Source organism: Meles meles, chromosome 18 (assembly GCF_922984935.1).
Source record: "Meles meles chromosome 18, mMelMel3.1 paternal haplotype, whole genome shotgun sequence".
Lineage (NCBI taxonomy): Eukaryota > Metazoa > Chordata > Mammalia > Carnivora > Mustelidae > Meles > Meles meles.
In genome coordinates this window covers 23,344,683-23,366,755 of record NC_060083.1, presented here as the reverse complement: position 1 = coordinate 23,366,755, position 22,073 = coordinate 23,344,683, and the positions used below count along the sequence as shown (strand labels likewise).

General features: G+C 38.7%; 1 protein-coding gene across 1 annotated transcript in view; it reads right to left on the bottom strand.

The window, feature by feature from the left end:
- EFCAB5 (EF-hand calcium binding domain 5) overlaps window positions 1-22,073 on the bottom strand; it is a 130,546-nt gene that overhangs the window by 69,413 nt on the left and 39,060 nt on the right. Inside the window, exons 6-8 of the mRNA XM_045986242.1 lie at window positions 13,963-14,119; window positions 9,764-9,812; window positions 6,229-6,299 (exon numbers count right to left, since the gene is read on the bottom strand). Coding sequence (XP_045842198.1) covers window positions 6,229-6,299; window positions 9,764-9,812; window positions 13,963-14,119 — 277 coding nt within the window. The remainder of the gene's footprint in view (window positions 1-6,228; window positions 6,300-9,763; window positions 9,813-13,962; window positions 14,120-22,073) is intronic.

Here is a 22,073-nt window from a genome sequence, read left to right as displayed (position 1 = left end):
TGGGTGTGGTGCATAAACAATGAATTCGGGAACACTGAAAAGAAATTAAAAAAAATTTTTTTTTAATTTTTTTTTTTTAAAAAAGGAAAAGAAATATAAATTGGGTGCCCTACTCTAGACTGACTGAATCAGAAGTTCTGGAGTGGGACTGAAAAATCCGTTTTTTTCTAAAAAGCCCTCTGGAAGCAAAATACACTTCTAGCTCTTAAACAGGTTCCTTCCAGTCACAAGTGTGCAGAGTCAGAACAGAAAAAATATGGGATGTCACATGATCGGACCAGTTGCCCCCAGGATTCTTGGAGAAGGGAAATAATCTTTCTTTTTCCCTCTTAAGAAAGAGATTGGGGGGTGGTGTGCAGAAACAAACCATAAGAGACTCTTAATCTCACAAAACAAACTGAGTGTTGCTGGGGGTATGGGGGGAGGGACAGGGTGGCTGGGTGATGGACAATGGGGAGGGTATGTGCTATGATGAGTGCTGTGAAATGTGTAAGCCTGTTGATTCACAGACCTGTACCCCTGGGGCAAATAATACATTGTATGTTAATTAAAAAAAAAAAAAAGAGAGACCCCAGCATATTTCCACTGTTATTCTTTCCTTATATCACAACACTCAGAATCTTGTGACGTTAGCTAGTGGGGACATGTGGTTGTGGAAACCATGTATGGAAAATTCAAGTGGGCTCCAGCCAAGGGGACAGGCAGACTTGGGTCTTTTTCCTCCAACTTTTCTACATGGTAACTAGAAATAAATCCACCCTGGAGTCAATAAATAAATAAATAAACCCTCTGGGTTATTCTTATGTTCACTAAAGGTTGAGAACCACTGAAATAGATGACATGGGACAACTGTTCTTAATTGTTCCAGAATCCTAAGATCCTGTTTAATCCTTAATACATGAATTAAGCTTTTGGGAATTGACCACAAGGCCATTTGAGTTTTCTGGTTGTGGTAATCCTATTAAACCAAGGATTAGTTTAACTGTTTTTCCAAGAGACACTTCAGCGTTCTGGATTTAGAGCCTATGGGTTTTCTGAATGACTGTGTTCTGTAAGCGTGGGCGATAGGACATAAAGACTACCAGTTGCCACTAACTACAGATCAAATTCCAAATAGAACAGTAACAGAAGTTTGCCGGTGTCTCTTGTAAAAACAGAGAAAGTGAAAATACAGGGCCTTTGTGTTTTCCTGTCCTCCCATGGAATAAATCAATTAATATCCACCAATCCTGAAATTATTGCTTAGATTAATTTAAGAATATAATGAACTATGAGTATCATTCCACTTAATAGCTCTGTGAACTGCTAACCATTTGAATTGTACTTAATCAAGCTATCTCCGTGTGCTGGGTCCCATTGTGATGAATTCTGGGCTATTCCTTTCTGACTTGAAAACCAAAATTTTGAGAATGTAGTAAATGTCACACTTAATAGGCTGGTATTTACTGTTAAATTTTACAGCTCTGGGCCATTGGGATTCACACTTATTTAATTATAGACATACTTGAGAGTTGATGAAGCAGGTAATATAAAAGCAATAGAAAGAAACTGTATTTGGAAATTAACTATTTTAGGCATTAACTTCCAAACTGCATTGGTAAGTCCTGATAGTAATAACATTTTTAGAAATACCTGCAAACAAGGACTATAGAATATTGAAATACACAGATTATACTGGCTATCCATCATTGAAAAAGTGTGTTCATATAGCATTTGGTCAGAAAATTAGATTTCCAGTCTCAGGGAACTTTTAAAAATAATTAATGCTAATTATATACTCAACAGAGCATAAATATACTTTAAGTCTTTTGATTTTTAAAAGTCAGAACAATTTGCTTAACAAATGAATTGAACAAAGGCCTTACTCAATATCAAATAATAATAAAAGTGACAGATAGAAACACATGATTTTTCCCCTACTGGTGAAAGGTAGCTTAGGCAATGTTCTGGTTCAGGTTGTGTCCCCCCAAAGTTCATACGTTGAAGACCTAACCCCTAGGACGCCAGAATGTGATTGTGTTTTGGGATAGGATCTTTGTCTTTTATTTTTTTAAGATTTTATTCATTTATTTGAGAGAGCAAGCAAGAGAGTGTGCATGAGCAGGGAAGAGTGGCAGAGGCAGAGGGACAAGTAGACTCCCCGCTGAGCAGGGAGCCTGAATTGGGGCTCCATCCCAGGACCCCCAGATCATAACTTGAGCCAAAGGCAGACGCTTAACCGACTGAGCCACCCAGGTGCCCTTGAGATAAGATCTTTAAAGAGGTAATTAAATTAAAATGAGCTCATTAGGTTTGGGTCATTAGCTAATACGACCAGTGTCCTAATAAGAAGGGGAAATTTGGACACAGACATGTGCAGAAGAAAGACCATGTGAAGGCACAGGGAAAAGATGACCACCTATAAGCCCAGGAGAGAGGCCCTCAGAAGAAACCAACACTGCCAATACCTTGTCTTGGACTTCTAGTCTCCAGACTGTGAGAAATTAAGTTCCTGAGGTTTAAGTCACCCAGGACTTTGTTATGGTAGCCCTAGAAAACTGACAATTAGGACTTGCTGATCAGTAAACTCCTTTATGTATTTCTTATGGTTAAAGACCACCTATGAAGGCACACACCTTGGAGGATAGACCGTCCCATTTCCCTGGTTTAGAATTTGCTCATTTCACCCCAAGCCTTCCTCAGGCAGTTTTCACAGCACATTGCTGCTTCTACGGACACCTCCCCTAAAGTCATCATTCTTCCTTCTTCTGTCCTCCCCTGCCATAGCTCAAAGCACAGGAGAAACAAAATAAGCAGAAAACAGCAAAAATTACAAAATTCAAATCACAAATAACAGAATAGAGAGCCACTCGATAAATTCCATTTTGGGGGAAATGCAAAGCCTGGGTTGAGCAGAATACATTACAGGAAAGCCACAATCTTTAAGTAATTTGATGAAGCCTCTCTGTTTAAAATGTCAGCGTTGAGCCACATCAGTTTGAAGGCCTCCGACTATGTGACTGGTATAAAACAACTGAGCATGAGAGAGTGACTGTCTTGAAGCTGACCCATGTGGAGCAAGAACGGACTCAGTCCCAGAGAAGAGAATTCAGGCAGAGACATGGCCCTTATTAACCCCTGCACCAGTTCCTTAGTGTCACAGAAACCAAAGTTAATATCTGAATCCCACCGAATAATATTTCTAGTTTTTGCATATAATTATTCCTTCTTTTTTTTTTTTTTAATTTGACAGAGAGTGGGAGCACACAGCAGAGGAAGAGGGAGAAGATGACTCCCAGCTGAGCAAGGAGCCCTATGTGGGGACTCGATCCCAGGACTCTGGGATCATAACCTGAGCCAAAAGCAGACACTTAACCAACGGAGCCACCCAGGCTGTCCTGCATATGATTATTCTTAATCCCACTAAATCATTCAGATGCAGACTTTAGACCACCTGAAGCCCAGACCTGCTGAAGGATGCTCCTGGGAAACTGACCCTCGTTCTACCTAGTTCCACAGTAAACAAGAAGGTGTTAGATTGCTTTCACTTGCCCCTGGTGAGCAGGTGGATGTGCAGCCCGCGTCTTCACGACGATCAGGTGGGGGATAAGATCAAAGCAAATCGGGGCGCCTGGGTGGCTCAGTGGGTTAAGCCTCTGCCTTTGGCTCAGGTCATGATCTCAGGGTCCTGGGATCGAGCCCCACATCGGGCTCTCTGCTTGGCAGGGAGCCTGCTTCCTCCTCTCTCTCTGCCTGCTTCTCTGCCTACTTGTGATCTCTGTCTGTCAAAGAAATAAATAAAATCTTAAAAAAAAAGAGTCCCTTCAAACTGTTAAAAAAAAAAAAAAAAAAAAAGATCAAAGCAAATCAAGTTCTTCAGTGAGGGTGGCCACCTGCCTCAGGTTGCCTGTGACTTTCCTAGTTTTAGCACTGACAGTCCCATGTTCTAAGAAACCCCCAGGGTGCGGGCAAACCAGGATGGTCTGAAAATCTAAACCATTGATCCGTGCCAATGGTCTAATTCCCATGGAAAACTTTGGGGAACCTCTGTTTGGAAGCATGCTGTCTTGTTTCCTGCTTTGTATATAACAAGACATCTCTGTGAATATTAAATCCTTTGCTTTAAGAGAAACTTTACAGCCTATAACTGAGAGTGAGGCATCTTTCCATTACCATCCCATTGGACAACCACACATGGGACAAATAGTACAAAGTCCTTATTCTGTGGTATGCATTCATCCATTCTCAATCCACTTGTTGTATTTATAGAATCACATGATAAAGACTTTTGTCTGTAATAGATAACTGGGAATGACAATGAACACAAATGACAATTTGAGTCAGGATTCTGGTGCCTAGAGTGAGAAGAACCGATAAGCAGGTTAGGCTTCCCTAGAGAATAGTCCTTTAAAAGACTTCACTCTTTGTTTGAGAAAGCTATACTTTGTTACTACTTTGGAGGCAAGAGTTTGGGGAGTTAACTTTGAAATTACACCAGAGGAGGAATATAATAACCCAGGCCAGAGCCATCTGATTCTATCAACAGAAACAGAAGTATGACAACCTCTGGAGACCCCAGAAGTAGGGAAAAATGATCTGCAATGATGAGAGATCAGCCTCCCTCAGTTCCTCAGTCTGGAGTCTTTGGAATTTCTCCTCTGCATGAGGCCATCTTTACCCTTCACTCCATAAACTCTGGCCATACTAAAAGTCTTGCATGTAGTTATCACTAGTGGTTAAGAGATAAGAACATTCCTTTCCCTGGTAGTGCATTGTGATGCCTTCTCCAGATAGCATTCTCCACACAGAAATAGTCACTTGTGTTAAGAATTCCATTTCAAGATGGAGAGGAGAAGAAAGTTGAGGGAAATTGGAAGGGGAGGCGAACCGTAAGAGACCATGGACTCTGAAAAACAACCTGAGGGTTTTGAAGGGGCGGGGGTGGGAGTTTGGGGGAACAAGGTGGTGGGTAATAGGGAGGGCACATACTGCATGGAGCACCAGGTGTTGTGCAAAAACAATGAATACTGTTATGCTGAAAAAATAAATTAATTAATTTAAAAAAAAAGATTAAAAAAAAAAAAGGATTCCATTTCAGGCACATTCAAACCACAGACCCCTGGGGCACCTGGATGGCTCAGGTGGTTAAGTGTCCAACTGTTGATCTCAGGTTAGGTCTTTTTTTTTTTTTTAAGATTTATTTATTTATTTGAGAGAGAGAGACAGAATGCGCAAGCAGGAGAGGGGCAGAGGGAGAGGGAGAAGCAGATTCCCCACAGAGCAGTGAGCCTGACACGGGGCTTGATCCTTGGACCCCAGGATCATGACCCAAGCCGAAGTCAGACACTTAGCCGACTGAGCCACCCAGGCACGCCTCAGCTCAGGTCTTGAACTCAGGATTGTGTGTTGAAGCCCTGCATTGGGCTCCATGATGGGTGTGGAGCCTACTTTAAAAAAATAATACAAAAATAAGATAAACCACAGACCTCAGCCACTATATAAAATATTGCTTCTATTTGGAAAATGGGTTCCAAGTTCAAAACAACCTACAGAAACTTTTTTTTTCCTTTGGAGAGGAGCACACAGCCATTTGTGGGACTGTCATTTTTAAAATTATGGGCATTTTAACAATTCCAGGTAACCTATAAAACACTTATGACTCTGTTACCATTAAATTGCTCTTTTTGCTTGTCCTAATATACTCCCAAGACAAAACTAATCCCATACTTTTTCAGATGAAATATTATGTAGATTTTGACACCAAACTTCCTGAGTACAAATTTGCCCAGCTTCACTAATTATGACACCTTGTGCAAGTTACTTAACCAATTTGCACCGTAAGTGTCTTTATTTTTAAAAATAAGAATAAGGATTGCTGAGAGCATTACCTGAGTGAATATATGAATAGCTTAGGACAATGCCTGGTCTAAAGGAAATGGTTTATAACTTTTAGGCTTCTTTATCTAAAATGTAATAGAAAAAGAAGCTTTTTTTTCTTGATCTTAACTGAAGGTGTGAGTGAACGTTTTTCTCACTTTCACATCATGAATACCAATAACTGAAAGAAACCGTAAAATGCCTTTGATTATAACATATACCCTAACTTCAGAAAAGTTAAAATAAAATAAAATAATATCTTATCTTAGAATAGAAATAAGTTAGTATGCTTTAACTTAATTCTAAGTTAATGTGTGCGTAATGCCCATGCAAAATAATTTGATTCAAATAATGAATAATGTAACTTCTTACTTCTATAAATTCCATTTTGTTCAACCTTGGTTCCATTGAATCAGCAATATCCAATTTTTGGCAACATGCTTCTAATTATGGAATAAAAGTTATTTGCTGGTTAGTTTGGTTGTAATACATTCATATTTCATATTCATCTTATAGTACTTTAGAAGAAGAACATAAAATTATTTCTTAATTAACATCTATCTTAATATACATCAATATTTACAATAAAGCAAATGATATGTAGTTGGGTAACATTCCAATTACTACACAATTATTACTTTTCCTGGCCAAATAAAGACCAAGCAACCCAAACCCTGAAATAGACAGGTCTACATTTTTAATGACCAGCTTGAGATAAAACAAAAACAAATACGACATCAATAGTATAAAAAAGATTACAAGAACAACTGTGTTGGTTTGTGCTAGCATTTACAGAAGCAGGTCCTAAAGCACAATACTTCTACAAACTTTCTTTTTAAATATTTTGTCTTTAATGTTTATTAAACGAACAATATACAAATATGTTCTTTTAAATTTTTTTTTAATTTATTTATTTGACAGACAGAGATCACAAGTAGGCAGAGAGGCAGGCAGAGAGAGAGAGAGAGGAGGAAGCAGGCTCCCTGCCAAGCAGAGAGCCCGATGCGGGGCTCGATCCCAGGACTCTGGGATCATGACCTGAGCCGAAGGCAGAGGCTTAACCCACTGAGCCACCCAGGCGCCCCCAAATATGTTCTTTTAGTAAAAGATGCAAATAGTACAAAAGCATAAGCAGCAAAACTTGAATATCTCCCTTTTACCCTGCTGCCCACCATCATTCTCACTTCCCCTTCCCCACCACTGCCTCAGAAGGAACCACTGTCACCAATTTGTTGACACCCTTCCAGCAACCTTTCTAGGTATTTTTTCTTATAACATACATTTTTTGTTTTTCTACACATACATGTGAACATACTGATCTACAACTTTCTTTTTCACTTCATCATTCACCTTGTAGATCTTTTCCTATAGGTCTGGGAGCTCAGGAGGAAGGGTTGGGATGGGAATATAGACATACTGATGAGTCATCAGCTCAAGTCATGTGTTTAAATAAGAACCCAGGTAGTGTGTATAATGTGTAAAATGATAGTAGATATAAAAAGAAAACTGAAAACATCTAAGGTACAAAAAGAAGAAGAATCAAGAAACAAAAAAGGTAAGAGGCGATTAGTGATCGATGAAAAATCAAGAGAGAATGGTATCACAAAAGCCAACAAAAAAAGGAGTTTCATAAATAACAGAGTGATCGATAACGGTAAATATGGCAGTTAGTTCCAATAAAGATTTTTTTAAACTTTGTTTTGATATGACAATTATGTAATCTTTATTGACCTTAACAAAAACCAAACACAAACTGTGTAAAAGTTCACGATGAAAGCACTGGCTTCCTCTCCTACTTCTAACCCCAAATCTTCCTGCCTGTCATGGGCTGGTACATATAAGATTCTTTACTCACTCTCAGTTTTTGTAACTGCTTATTATGAGATATCAGTTATTGTCATAAGAAGATTACATACACTTTAGTATAAGCTTATGCACTAGATGCTGTTATCCTCATCCCAGACCTCCCCCCAGGCTCTGGAAGATTATGCAAACCACACTGGTTTCTAATGTTAACAGCCGTTATTAAGTGTGTGTCTGTCCCCTGGCTGGACTTTGAGGGACCTAAGGAAAGGAAAGATGTGTTAGTCCTCTTTGCATCCTCTACCCCATCACAGTATCTGGAACTAGGTGAGGGTTTAATAAATGTTGAATGAATGAATGGCACAGGAAATCTGAGGTATTATAAGAAGTGAGAGGAGAAAAAAAAACCACTGTCAACTAGAATGATTTGGAATTTCTCTAATTTTACCACAGTCTCAAATAGAGCTCTCTTCCCTCACTCCTCTGTACTTTCATCAAAAAGTAATTAAATAAAAGAAGTTATCTCAAAGTTTTTCTGAAAGAGGAGTCGAGGTTGTTCTAACTATGAAGAATTCTAGATTTCGGATAGGCTGTGAACATGTGGGAGAAAGGGTTGTCAGCAAGGCCCAAAACAGGAAGATGGGAAGCATATTTTATTTTTTAAAAAGTGAAAATAGATTTCTGACAGTCTATTGTTATTGATGTAATGGTGGTCAAAAATCAACCTAAAAAATCATTTGGATATAAATTATGTATAATCTCAGGACCTAAACTCTAGTGCTTTATTCCACAAGTCAGAATTTTTTTAAAGTTTATTTATTTTTTAAATAATCTCGACACCCAATGTGGGGCTCCAACTCAAACTGCCAAGATCAAGAATCACATGCTCTCCCAACTGAACCAGCTAGATGCCCCTAAAAGTCAGAATTTTTTGCTTAATCTCATATGAGGAAACAATTCTGGAAATAAAAGCATCAAAATCTGTGGTTCTCTGTAGTTGTAGTACTACCCCCCTCTACCCCCAGTGAGCATGGTGGAAATTTGTAGTTAATTTGTAGTTTGAGTTTTTGTTGGCACAGTGATGGGAAGTAAGGGTAGGGTCAGAAATCCTACAATTCCTGAGGTACCTGGGGGGCTCAGTTGGTTTGATTTTGCTCAGGTGATCTTGGGGTCCTAGGATGAAGCCTTGTGTTGGGTTCTACGCTCAGTGGGAAGTCTGCTTGAGGAGTCTCTCCTTCTGCCTTTGCCCCTCCCCCATTCTTGCTCTCTCTCTCTCAAATAAATAGATATTTAAATAGGGATAAATCTGCTTAGAATAAATTTGAGTCCAGAAACTATTTTACATATAAACATGAGTATATTTTTTATTGTTAGGTTTTCTAAGACTGTAACTACTATGAAAAGAATGGATTATACTTTGCTTCCTTCTGAAACTTTACCAAGAGTTGTCCACCATTTCAGAAAATTATGTAATGGGAGATAATATCATAAGTTGTGTCTGAACTCCAATACAACACACCTGTGCCAGTCTGAATTTGTAGCTCTCCTGTTTATGGGATATATATATTTCATTTTACCCTTACTTCAAAATGTCAAATACAAAGAAAATGGTCAATCGGATATAATTTTACTTTTCTTATGTCTAAACTTTCATTATAAGTAAGTACAAATGTCTGATACATTATGTCTTCTAGTGAGGTAATAACCAAACATTTATGTATTGAAATACAGTCCATATCAGTTTCTTATGTCTTTCCTTGTATTTTTCCTTTATATCACAGTTAGGACATTATCCTCTTTTTAAAAAATTCTGTGTATGTATGTAATATTTTCTAGGAACTTGATGGGATGATAAAGGGATAATACAGAGTATTTACAATAAAATGGAGCACTCGACTAAAAGGATAAAAAATCACTGCTTTTCTGTTTTTCTACATTCTCCATCTGACAAGAGCAAAAGAAGCAAAGTACATGTATAAGAACTTTGAATAACATAAATCTCAATATTCACTCTTCATCTTAATCCAGCAATCTGTCCCCTCACCTCCCTCTACCCTTATAAAAGTGGGAAAAATAGAAATACTACAGAAATAGGCAAGTTTACCAAGATGGAAGTCTGGATTTTGAAAAAATTCATGAAGAACATTCTGAATCTGCAAATCAAAGAAAATAGAACATGTATTAAATCTCAATTGCCATATATTTAGTGTTTTAGACTAAAAACCATCTAGTGGCTTTCTGTTTAAATCTTGAGTAATCCTTCTAAGCCAGGGACAGAAATAGTTAACTATATAAATAGTTATATAACTATAGCTAAATTAACATTTAGTTCATAGACTACTTCAAGGTAGAGTAAATGTTTTTTCCTATATATCTTCAATGATTCCCACTGAGAACGTTCTATGTGGGAAGTAGTGATCTTATTTTGTCCTCTCCAAGGTCATTTCTAGCAACCTTCAGACACTGGGCATCTTTGGCAACCAGCTTGGTAATCCAAAAAATCCTCTATAATTCCTTGTTCCTCAGTTACTAAAAAGCAAAATTCCTGAGTTCTTCTTGGTCCATTTTTTAAAAATAGATTTAAGGGGCCCCTGACTAACTCAGTTTGTAGAGCTTGCAACTCAATCTCCAAGTCATGAGTGCAAGCCCCACCCTGGGGATAGAGCTTACTTTAAAAGTGGTAGATTTGGTGTGCCTGGGTGGCTCCGTGGGTTAAAGCCTCTGCCTTCAGCTCAGGTAGTGATCCCAGGGTCCTGGGATCGAGCCCCATATTGGGTTCTCCGCTCCTCAGGGAACCTACTTCTGCGTCTCTGTCTCTATGCCTACTTCTGATCTCTGTCTGTCAAATAAATAAAAATCTTAAAAAAAAAAAGAAATTAAAAAAAATTAAAAAGCCATTCTGACTGGTGTGAGGTGATATCTCATTGTGGTTTTGATTTGTATTTCCCTGATGCCGAGTGACATGGAGCACTTTTTCATGTGTCTGTTGGCCATCTGGATGTCTTCTTTGCAGAAATGTCTGTTCATGTCCTCTGCCCATTTCTTGACCGGATTGTTTGTTCTTTGGGTGTTGAGTTTGCTAAGTTCCTTATAGATTTTGGATACTAGCCTTTATCTTATATGTCATTTGCAAATATCTTCTCCCATTCTGTCAGTTGTCTTTTGGTTTTGTTAAATGTTTCCTTTGCTGTGCAAAAGCTTTTGATCTTGATGAAATCCCAATAGTTCATTTTTGCCCTTGCTTCCCTTGCCTTTGCCGATGTTCCTAAGAAGATGTTGCTGCGGCTGAGGTCAAAGATGTTGCTGCCTGCGTTCTCCTCAAGGATTTTGATGGATTCCTTTCTCACATTGAGGTCCTTCATCCATTTTGTGTCTATTTTCGTGTGTGGTGTAAGGAAGTGTAAGGAAGTGGCTACACTGTTGGTGGGAATGAAAGCTGGTGCAACCACTCTGGAAAACAGCAATTGCACTACTGGGTATTTACCCTAAAGATACAAACGCAGTGATCTGAAGGGGCACGTGTACCCGAATGTTTATAGCAGCAATGTCTACAATAGCCAAACTATGGAAAGAACCTAGATGTCCATCAACAGATGAATGGATAAAGAAGATGTGGTATATATACACAATGGAATACTATGCAGCCATCAAAAGAAATGAAATCTTGCCATTTGCGATGACATGGATGGAACTAGAGGGTATCATGCTTAGTGAAATAAGTCAATCGGAGAAAGACAACTATCATATGATCTCCCTGATATGAGGACATGGAGATGCAACATGGGGGGTTAGGGGGATAAGAGAAGAATAAATGAAGCAAGATGGGATTGGGAGGGAGACAAACCATAAATGACTCTTAATCTCACAAAACAAACTGGGGGTTGCTGGGGGGAGGTGGGGTTGGGAGAGGGGGAGGGGGTTATGGACATTGGGGAGGGTATGTGCTATGGTGAGTGCTGTGAAGTGTGTAAACCTGGCGATTCACAGACCTGTACCCCTGGGGATAAAAATACATTATATGTTTATAAAAAAAAAAAATTGGAAGGGGAGGCAAACCATAAGAGACTTTGGACTCTGAAAAACAACCTGAGGGTTTTGAAAGGTCGGGGGTGGGAGGTTGGGGGAACAGGTGGTGGGTAATAGGGAGGGCACGTATTGCGTGGAGCACTGGGTGTTGTGCAAAAACAATGAATACTGTTATGCTGAAAAAAATAAATAAATTTAAATACTGAAAAAAATGGGCAGAAGATATGAACAGACATTTCTCCATCTACACTTCAAATAAAGATCTCAAAGTTGTTGAAAAAAAATTTAAAAAGTAGAGTTGATTTTTTTTAAGATTTTATTTTATTTATTTGACAGAGAGAGAGAGAGATCACAAGTAGACAGAGAGGTAGGCAAAGAGAGAGGAGGAAGCAGGCTCCCTGCAGAGCAGAGAGCCCGACGCAGGGCTCAATCCCAGGACCCTGAGATCATGACCTGAGCCAAAGGCAGCAGCTTAATCCACTGAGCCACCCAGGCGCCCCTAGAGTTGATTTTTTTAAAGGGCAGCTTTAGGTTCACAGAAAAACTAAGCAGAAAGTACAGTGAGTTTCCATATAATCCCTGCCCCCACCCACAATGTACACAGCTTCCCCACTGTCAACGTTCCCTACCACAGTGGTACATTCATTACAATCAATGAACCTCCATGAAACATCATCACCCAAATTTTATCGTTTATGTTATGAATCACTCTTGATGTTGTGCATTTTATGGGTTTTGGCAAATGTATTATGACATGTATCCATCATTATTGTACCATACAGAATTGTTTCACCACACTCAAAATCCTCTGTGTTCTGCCTATTCATCATTCCTTCTGCCTTCATTCCTTCATCACCGCTCTTTTCACTGTCTCCACAGTTTTAGCCTTTTCCAGAATGTCATAAAGTTGGAATCATACAGTATATAGCCTTTTCACATTGGCCCCTTTCACTTAATAATACACATTTAAAGTTCTTCTATGTCTTTTCATGGCTTGATAGCTCATTTATTTTTATTTTTATTTTATTATTATTTTTTAAGCTCATTTTTTAAAAATATTTTATTTATTTATTTGATGGAGAGAGATCACAAGTAGGCAGACAGGCAGGCAGAGAGAGAGAGAGGAGGAAGCAGGCTCTCTGCAGAGCAGAGAGCCCAATGCGGGACTCGATCCCAGGACCCTGAGATCATGACCTGAGCCGAAGGCAGAGGCTTAACCCACTGAGCCACCCAGGCGCCCCAAGCTCATTTCTTTTTAGTGCTGAATAATATTCCATTGTTTGGATGTACCACAGTTTATTTATCCTTTCAACTACTGAGGGAAATCTTGGTGTTTCCAAGTTTTGGCAGTTATGAAAAAAGCTACTCTAAACATCCACATGTAGGTTTTTCTGTGAACATTAGTTTCCAACTCCCTCAGCTAAATACCAATAAGCATGGTAGTTGGATCGTATAGTAAGAGTATGTTTGGTTTTATAAGAAACTGCAAACTGTCTTCCAAAGTGGTTATACCATTTTGCGTCATCACCAACAATTCCCACCAGTGACTGTGCATCTTGGTCAGCATTTGGTGTTGTCAAGTTTCCAGATTTTGACCATTCTGATAGGTGTGTGGTGGTATCTCATTGTTTTAATTTTCATTTCCTTGATGACAAATGTGTAGCATATTTTCACATGCTTATTTGCCATCTGTATGTCTTTGGTGAAGTATTCGGGTCTTTTGCCCATTTTTCAAAAAAAGATTTTATTTATTTATTTATTTGACAGAGAGATCAGAAAGAAAGAGAAAGAAAGCCCACAATTAAGGGGAGCTGCAAAGGAAGAGGGAGAAGCAGATTTCCTGCTGAGCAGGGAGCCCGATGCGGGGCTCCATCCCAAGACCCTGAGATCATAACTGTTAGAGTACAGTTGTTTTCTGAATCTAAAAGACACATTATCTTAGTCTACAGAAGTGACTGGTCACCTATATAAAAAACAAACAAACAAACAAGAACAAAGAAATAAATGAAAGCTATGTCTATCCATTATGAAGAATTTGGGAACCTCAGCCAGAGTCAATATTTTAGAAATCTACCTAGAATATTTTTCTTTTTTTTTTAATGCTCAAGAAAAAATTGAAGAAATTAACTCTCATGGACTAGACAGGTCAGGAGTCAGCAGCTTACCTCAGCAAGACTGAAAATTTGGACGTACATTTTTAGCACTCCACTCAATATTGCAACAGTCATCCTCTTATCACCCTCCCCACTTACCCTTCACAATATCCTCCTTTCTTACCACTGCCAGGGGAATCATTCCTTTGGGATCTACAATCCATTCACTGAACTGCTCCTGCAGAGCTTGCTTCCTTGTATTAGCCACCTGAACTTTGACTTCTGTTATGCATTGTCTTTGTTCTTGTTTCTGTTTAATCTTCTCTTTCATCTTGCTAATTCTAAAGGATGTTGAAATAAAAGACATATTGAGTTCAGACATATTCACATTGTTCAAATGGCAGAAAAGAAGAATTCAGAGCCACATTTAAAAACTTTGTTCCTTTCTTTGAAAAAAAAAAAAATGAGAGAGGCCCTGGATGGCTCCTTCGGTTAAACCTCTGGCTCTTGATTTCAGCTCAGTTGGTGATCTCAGAGTCATGAGATCAGGCTTGCATGGGGCTCCATGATCAATGCGGAGTCTGCTTAAGTTTCTCTCTTCCTCCTCCCCTTCCCCTTTGCATTTGCTCTCTGTCAAATAAATAAATAAATCTCAAAAATAAAATGAAAAATAAAAAAATAAACTTTGTTCCTGTCCTTACTCCATGAGATCTTGACTTTTTTTTAAGGTTTTATTTATTTATTTGAGAGAGAAAGAGAGAGCAAGAGCACAGAGGGAGAGCGATAGGGACAAGCAGACTCCCTGCTGGGCACAGAGCCTGATTCCAAGCTTGATTCCAAGACCCTAGGATCATGACCTGGACTCTTTTTTTTTTTTTTTTTAAGATTTTATTTATTTACTTGACAGAAAGAGATCACAAATAGGCAGAGAGGCAGGCAGAGACAGAGGAGGAAGCAGGCTCCCCGCTGAGCAGAGAGCCCGATGTGGGACTCGATCCCAGGACCCTGAGATCATGACCTGAGCCGAAGGCAGCGGCTTAACCCACTGAGCCACCCAGGTGCCCCTGAAGGCAGACTCTTAACTGACTGAGCCACCCAGGCACCCGCCCCCACCCCCCATGAGATCTTTCTTGATTTAGGCTTGAAGTGACCCTTCCTCCTTCCAGCACTTACTGAATTTGGCTAAATCATAGTCTGTCTTCTAGTATTATTTGACTTTTTATAGAGGTGGGCCTTATTTTACTAACAAAATACAATATGTAAGAAATACTAAAAATAGCCCTAGAAGCTTCCACATATACCTAAAAGCAAAGCTGAATGAACTAAGGCCTTGCTGTGGTGGGGCTCTCTCTTCTCAGGACACAGAAATCATCTGGAAAGATTCTAATTCTGAGTCTAGAGTGGAAGCCTAGAAGCCGCATTTATAACCAGCATCTTATGTGATTCTGATGCCTCAACTCAAATTTTTGATTTCTGTCTAGGAATATAAGTTTCCTTTACACATCTAGAGTCAAACACTTTGACAGCCTCTAAGCATAATAGTTATCCATATATTCAGATAGAGCTACATCACCCAGGTTGGAAGTGGAGAAAGTATCATGATTTTAGTTGTTCCCATATTCATCATCCCTATTAGGACTTCAAAACCCCTGAACTGGTTTTGATTGAAACACCAAAATGATTCAGAATAACCAAAATAGCTGCTGGTTTCAAATACAATTTGTTTGAAGCAGGTCTTCATCTTTCAAAGAAAAAAGACTAAGGTGATCTGACAGATTTGGAAATGCAAAAGATTTTCAGTTTGGACAAGCATATTGGATACCTCTAATAATCCAAAAGAATCAATCAAAATCTGTCATCTCTTTATTATGCCCATATAAAGCCTTCAAAATTCTCAAGGTAAACAGGCCTTCAAAAATAAACTTTGAAGCTTGAAAATAAAAATATGGAAGCCGCTTAATAGTACAGAAGGAGCTGTTTCTGAGCTGCTGGAAGATAAATTAGGATTTTAAAGGAAGTGCTAAGTTTCTCTGATGCAAACGAGAAGCAGCCAAATCTCCACCACTGATCTCAGTTCCACCACAGTCCCTTTTCTGCTGGCTTTCCAGTCCGTCCACCACTCTTTCTCCCTCTGCTGCCTTCCTATCTCTTCCTCTCCTTCTCTCTCCGTCCTCCTTTTCCCTCTCCCTTCCCTCTATACAGCATTCTCCCCAATTTCTAACTGCATTCTTTAAAAAAAAAAAAGATTTTATTAACCTGAGAGAGAGAGAGTGTGAGAGAGAGAGAGATCACAAGCAAGGGGGAGGAGTAGAGAGAGAAGCAGACTCCTCTCCCCTCAACAACTGCCAAACAGGGAGTCTAGTGTGGGCTCCATCCCAGGACTATGGGATCACCACCTGAGCCAAAGGCAGACACTTAACCAACTGAGCCACCAGGCACCCACTATCTTCATTCTTTTTTTTTTTTAAGATTTTATTTATTTACTTGACAGACAGAGATCACAAGTAGGCAGAGAGAGGAGGAAGCAGGCTCCCTGCTGAGCAGAGAGTGGGATGCAGGACTTGAATCCAGGATCCTGGGATAATGACCTGAGCCAAAGGCAGAGGCTTTAACCCACTGAGCCACCCAAGTGCCCCCACTATCTTCATTCTTGCATGACTTTCTATTCTTTGTCTTTCAAAATTTCTTTGCCATCAACTGGACCTTTCTTCATTCAAACACTCAGTTACTCACTAAGTCAATCAGTTACTCATTTGTTATCAAACATTTCTTGGGTGCCTGCTATGGATGCTGCCATTATAAAGCTTAGGGTCCAATGCAGAACAAGAAAAGTAAACAATATTGCATAATAAGTACTGGGTATCTCCAAGTTCTCATGTGTACCAATCAGTGAAATATAAAAATGGATTAATAAACATGGGTTTCTGTCATGTTTCCATCTGCCTAAAATACTTTTTTCCCTCTCTTTGTTTCACCAGATCCTCCACATCCTTTAGGTCTCTGCTCAGACATCATTTCCTCCCTCTCATTAAGAAACAAAGGCTAGTTTGTATTTCAGGGCCACTGTACATGAGACTCCAAATATAATCCAAATGGATTTTAAGTTGATTATGTAACTCATTCAGGGAGCAAATAAAATTTCTCTTCTGTGGTCTGCATTATCTCATGAGGATATATATGTACATCAATTGACAGAACTTTATAGCATCCGAAATTCTTTGCATAATGTAGGGTAGACATAAACTACAAGCAAATCTAAGTATAAATCCACATTTAAAACATGGTAAAATAAAAAATGGTCACAAATTGTTTCCATTTCTGTGCACATGTTCATTTGTAGGCAACCTGATTTTGCAGCTTCTCCCATTGAGAGATAGAATCTATTCCTGAATCCTTTGTGTCTGGCTGTGGCCAACTGACTTGCTTTGGCTAATGGGTCATTAGCAAACATGATGCATGCAGAAAGTTGAAAAATGTTAACAATTATATCACAACAAAAGAGGGAGAAAAAAGAAAAGAAAAAGAAAAATGTTTGAACGTTGGAGCTAGCCCTATTTTGTTGACCTTAGAGTACCTTCCACCACCATGTTGGTGCTGGGCCTATGCTAGCCTGCTGGATGATGATCCAGTTACTGCCATTACTTTTGTAAACAGCCAACATCTTACTTCAGTGTATGAGTGCGTCCAATTGATACAATGTGGAGCAGAAATGAACCATAAGCTCAGCCCAAAGTTATCAACCCACAAAATCATGAGCCAATAAATTATTATTGATTTAGGCCACCAAGTTTTGAGGCATTTTGTTGTGTAGCAAAAGCTAAATAAGAAAAGCTTCCCCATCTTAATAAGTGTTTTTGAGATGCTTTAAAGAAAGACACAGTATAAATCTGATTACAAAATAGATGTAGAAGCACTTGAGTGGCTCAGTCGGTTAAGCATCCGACTCTTGAATTGGGCTTAGGTCATGATCTCAGGGCTGTGAGATCAAGCCCCATGTTGGGATCCATGCTGGGCATGGAGCCTGCTTAAGATTCTCTCTTCTTCTTCCTCTACCTGTCCCCCCCACCCCCCGCCAAAAAAAAATAGAAGTAAAAATGTTCCCCATCCTAGTTATGATAATCCAAATTCTATTCATTCATCCAAGCAGTACAAGGAACATCTTCCTCTTATAGCAGCATTTGCCTTTATTTTATTAAAACTGAATGTTGTATTTCATCAAGAATCAGTTCTAACTAGCTTATGTGGAGAACTGACCATAAATTTTGAGTGACCCCAGTATGCCATCAACTGGACCTAATTGAAGACTCTTTTCGGACTTGTTTTATTTTTTTTTCCATTTTATTTATTTTTTCAGCGTAACAGTATTCATTGTTTTTGCACCACACCCAGTGCTCCATGCAATACGTGCCCTCCCTATTACCCACCACCTGTTCCCCCAACCTCCCACCCCTGACCCTTCAAAACCCTCAGGTTGTTTTTCAGAGTCCAAAGTCTCTTATGGTTCGCCTCCCCCTCCAATTTTTTTTTTTATAAACATATAATGTATTTTTATCCCCAGGGGTACAGGTCTGTGAATCACCAGGTTTACACACCTCACAGCACTCATGATAGCACATACCCTCCCCAATGTCCATAGCCCCCTCCCCCTCTCCCTATCCCACCTCCCCCCAGCAACCCCCAGTTTGTTTTGTGAGATTAAGAGTCATTTATGGTTTGTCTCCCTCCCAATCCCATCTTGTTTCATTTATTCTTCTTTTAATCAATCATGTACAAACCTATGGATTCATTCTGTCCTATACAGTGTGATAGTTTTCCATGGTTATAAGTATAAACATTATAAATCTCTTTTTAAACTTTTTTAAAAAACTTTTTAAAATTTCTGAATTTTCACTTTTTAAAACACTTTTTTAAATTTAAAAGTTTTAAAACAATTTTTAAAATTTCTGAATTTTCCCCCTCTGCAAACTAGTCAGTGAATTCTTCATTGCTGTATATTGCCTTGCCTGGCAAGTTAATAAATTCAGTTTCTGTTTCTTGGTTTTTAAGTTCTGGTCATCTTAGCTTCAAAAAGCTAAACTGGACTTCTTGCCATTGCTGGAAAATGTCTATATTATTTCCTATAAAAATCCATATATGACATGTGTCTACTTAATTATTATACTTACTTAATTCTAATATTTTGTATATTCAACATATACCTTATTAAGAAAAAAATGTAAGTAACTGGTTAATCAATATTTGAACAGATTACACCTATTTAGAATTTTATAAAATGATGAAAAATATTTATCATAGCTTTCCCATTAAATACTGATAGTTAATTCCAAAGACTTCAAAATTAAATGCTCAATTACCCCCAAATTAAGACATATTTTATAATAATCATATGTATCTAAAGACAAGAACAAAAAAGCAAAACACACACAAGAAAGCTTTCATCATGAAAGCAAAAACAGGATTAGAATAAGTTCGTTAATTCATTTAACAAATATTTATTGAGCTTTACTTACATAAAGCAACATCAGATACTAGAGATGTGAAGATGAATATGGCTTATAGTTCCTGGCTTACATTATAGCAGGGGAAACAACTATTACAACTGTGATCAATGCAGTAAAGGAGAAACACAGGATGCAATGAGAGAGCATATAAGAGAACAATTTCACAGTGAAATGGTATATGAGCTAAACCGGAAAGAATTGGTAACATAAAATGAAGAGGAAGAAGAATGATACAGAGGGAATGACATATAAAACCCTGATATGGAAAGAAGCATAATATGTTTGAAAACTGAAAGTAATCCTATGTGACTGGAGTATGGAATGTGAGAAGAAGAGAGGCGGCAGCCAGGTAAGTTAGGGACCAGTAGGTAATACAAGGAAAGTCTTCTAGACCTAGTTAGGGATTTTAGTCTTTATCCTAAGAGTAAATAGAGACCCTTGAAAGGTTCCACATTTGGGAAAAACATGATAAGATTGACTTTGTTTTTATGCTCTTTGTAGAAAATCCAAAAAACCCACCAAAAAATTGCCAGAATTGACACAGGAATTCAGCAAAGTCACAGGATATAAAATTGATGCACAGAAGTCTTGCATTTCTGTACACCATAATGAAGCAGCAGAAAGAGAAATCAAGTGCACCCAAACCATAAGCTACCCAGGAATAAACCTAGTCAAAGAGGTAAAAAGATATCTACTCTGAAAACCATAGAATACTTATTAAAGAAACTGAAGAAGACACAAAGAAATGAAAAAATATTCCATACTCATGGATGTCTACACTACCCAAAGCAATCTACACGTTCAATGCAATCTCTATCAAAATAACACCAGCATTTTTTTTCCATTTTATTTATTTTTATTTTTATTTTTTTTTCAATTTTTAACACTTGCTTATGATTTTATTTTTAATATAATATTTTCCCACATTAGATTCTCTTCTGGTTTATATTGCTTGCTACCAAATCAGTAGCAATTTTTCTTTTTTTTTTTTATTTTTTTTATTTTTTTTTCACTTTCATTTTATTTATTTTTTCAGCGTAACAGTATTCATTCTTTTTGCACAACACCCAGTGCTCCATGCAAAACGTGTCCTCCCCATTACCCACCAACTGTTCCCCCAACCTCCCACCCCTAAAAAAGATTTTATTTATTTATTTGAAAGACAGAGATCACAAGTAGGCAGAAAGGCAGGCAGAGAGAGAGAGGGAAGCAGGCTCCCTGCTGAGCAGGGAGCCCGATGTGGGGCTCGATTCCAGGACCCTGGGATCATGACCTGAGCAGAAGGCAGAGGCTTAACCCACTGAGCCACTCAGGCACCCCCAACACCAGCATTTTTCACAGAGTTGGAACACACAATCCTAAAATTTGTATGGAACCATAAAAGACCCCCAAATATCCAAAGGAATACTGGAAAAGAAAACCAAAGTGGAGGCATCACAATTCTGGACTTCAAGTTCTATTACAGAACTGTAATCATCAAGATAGTATGGTAGTGGCACAAAAACAGACATATAGATCAACGGAGCAGAATAGAGAACCCAGAAATGGACCCTCAACTCTATGGTCAACTAATCTTCAACAAGTAGGAAAGGATATTCAATGGAAAAAAGACAGTCTCTTCAACAAATGGTGTTGGGAATACTGGAAAGCCACATGCAGAATAATGAAACTGGACCACTTGCTTACACCATACAAAAAAATAAATTCAAAATGGATGAAAGACCTAAATGAGAAGAACACAGACAGCAACCTCTGTGACCTTGGCCACAGCAACTTCTTCTTTTTAAGATTTTATTTATCAGAGAGAGAGAAAGAGCAAGTGACCACAAGTAGGGAGAGCAGCAGGTAGAGGGAGAAGCAGGCTCCTGGTTGAGCTGGGAGCCCAATGTGGGACTCCATCCCAGGACCATGGGATCATGACCTGAGCTGAAGGCAACCGCTTAACTGACTGAGCCACTCAGGTGTCCCAGCACAGCAACTTCTTACTAGACGTGTCTCTGGGGGCAAGAGAAAAAAAAAGCAAAAATAAACTATTGGAACTTCGTCAAGATAAAAAGCTTCTGAACAGCAAGGGAACAATCAACAAAACTAAAAGGCAACCTATAGAATGGGAGAAGGTATTTTCAAACAACATATTGGATAAAGGGCTAGTATCCAAAAATCTAGAAAGAATTTATCAAACTCAACACCCCCAAAATTAAAAATCCAGTTAAGAAATGGGCAGATTAACTTCTTTTAAAAAAGATTTTAGTTATTTGAGGAAAGGGAACACAAGCAGTGGGAGTGGGAGAGGATGAAGCAGGCTCCCCGCTGAGCAGGGATCCTGATTCAGGGCTTGATTCCAGGATCCTGGGATCATGACCTGAGTCAAAGGCAGACATTTAATGACTGAGCCACCCAGGTGTTCCAGAAGATTAATCTTTTAAAAAAATTACTTCAGTTATAAGTAATGAATAGACTGCAAGAGGACAAGAGTGAATGGAACCATATTAATTAGAAGACTGTTGCAATAGTGAAGGTGAAACCTGATAGTAGCTTAGACTAGGGTGACAGCAGCAGGGAAGGTCGGAAATGAGAAAATTTGAGAGGAGGTAAAATCAACAGGACTTAATGATAAATGAGAAGTACATAGTGAGGAAGCAGAAGGTGTCAAGGTTCGTCTCTTGGGTTTGGCCTTGAAAATCTTGATGCACAACTAAGAAAGACAATGACTTTTGAAACTGAAGTGCTTGTGAAATATCCAAGACCATACTGGTCTGAAGCTCAAAAAAGGCATTTGGACTAGAGATATAAA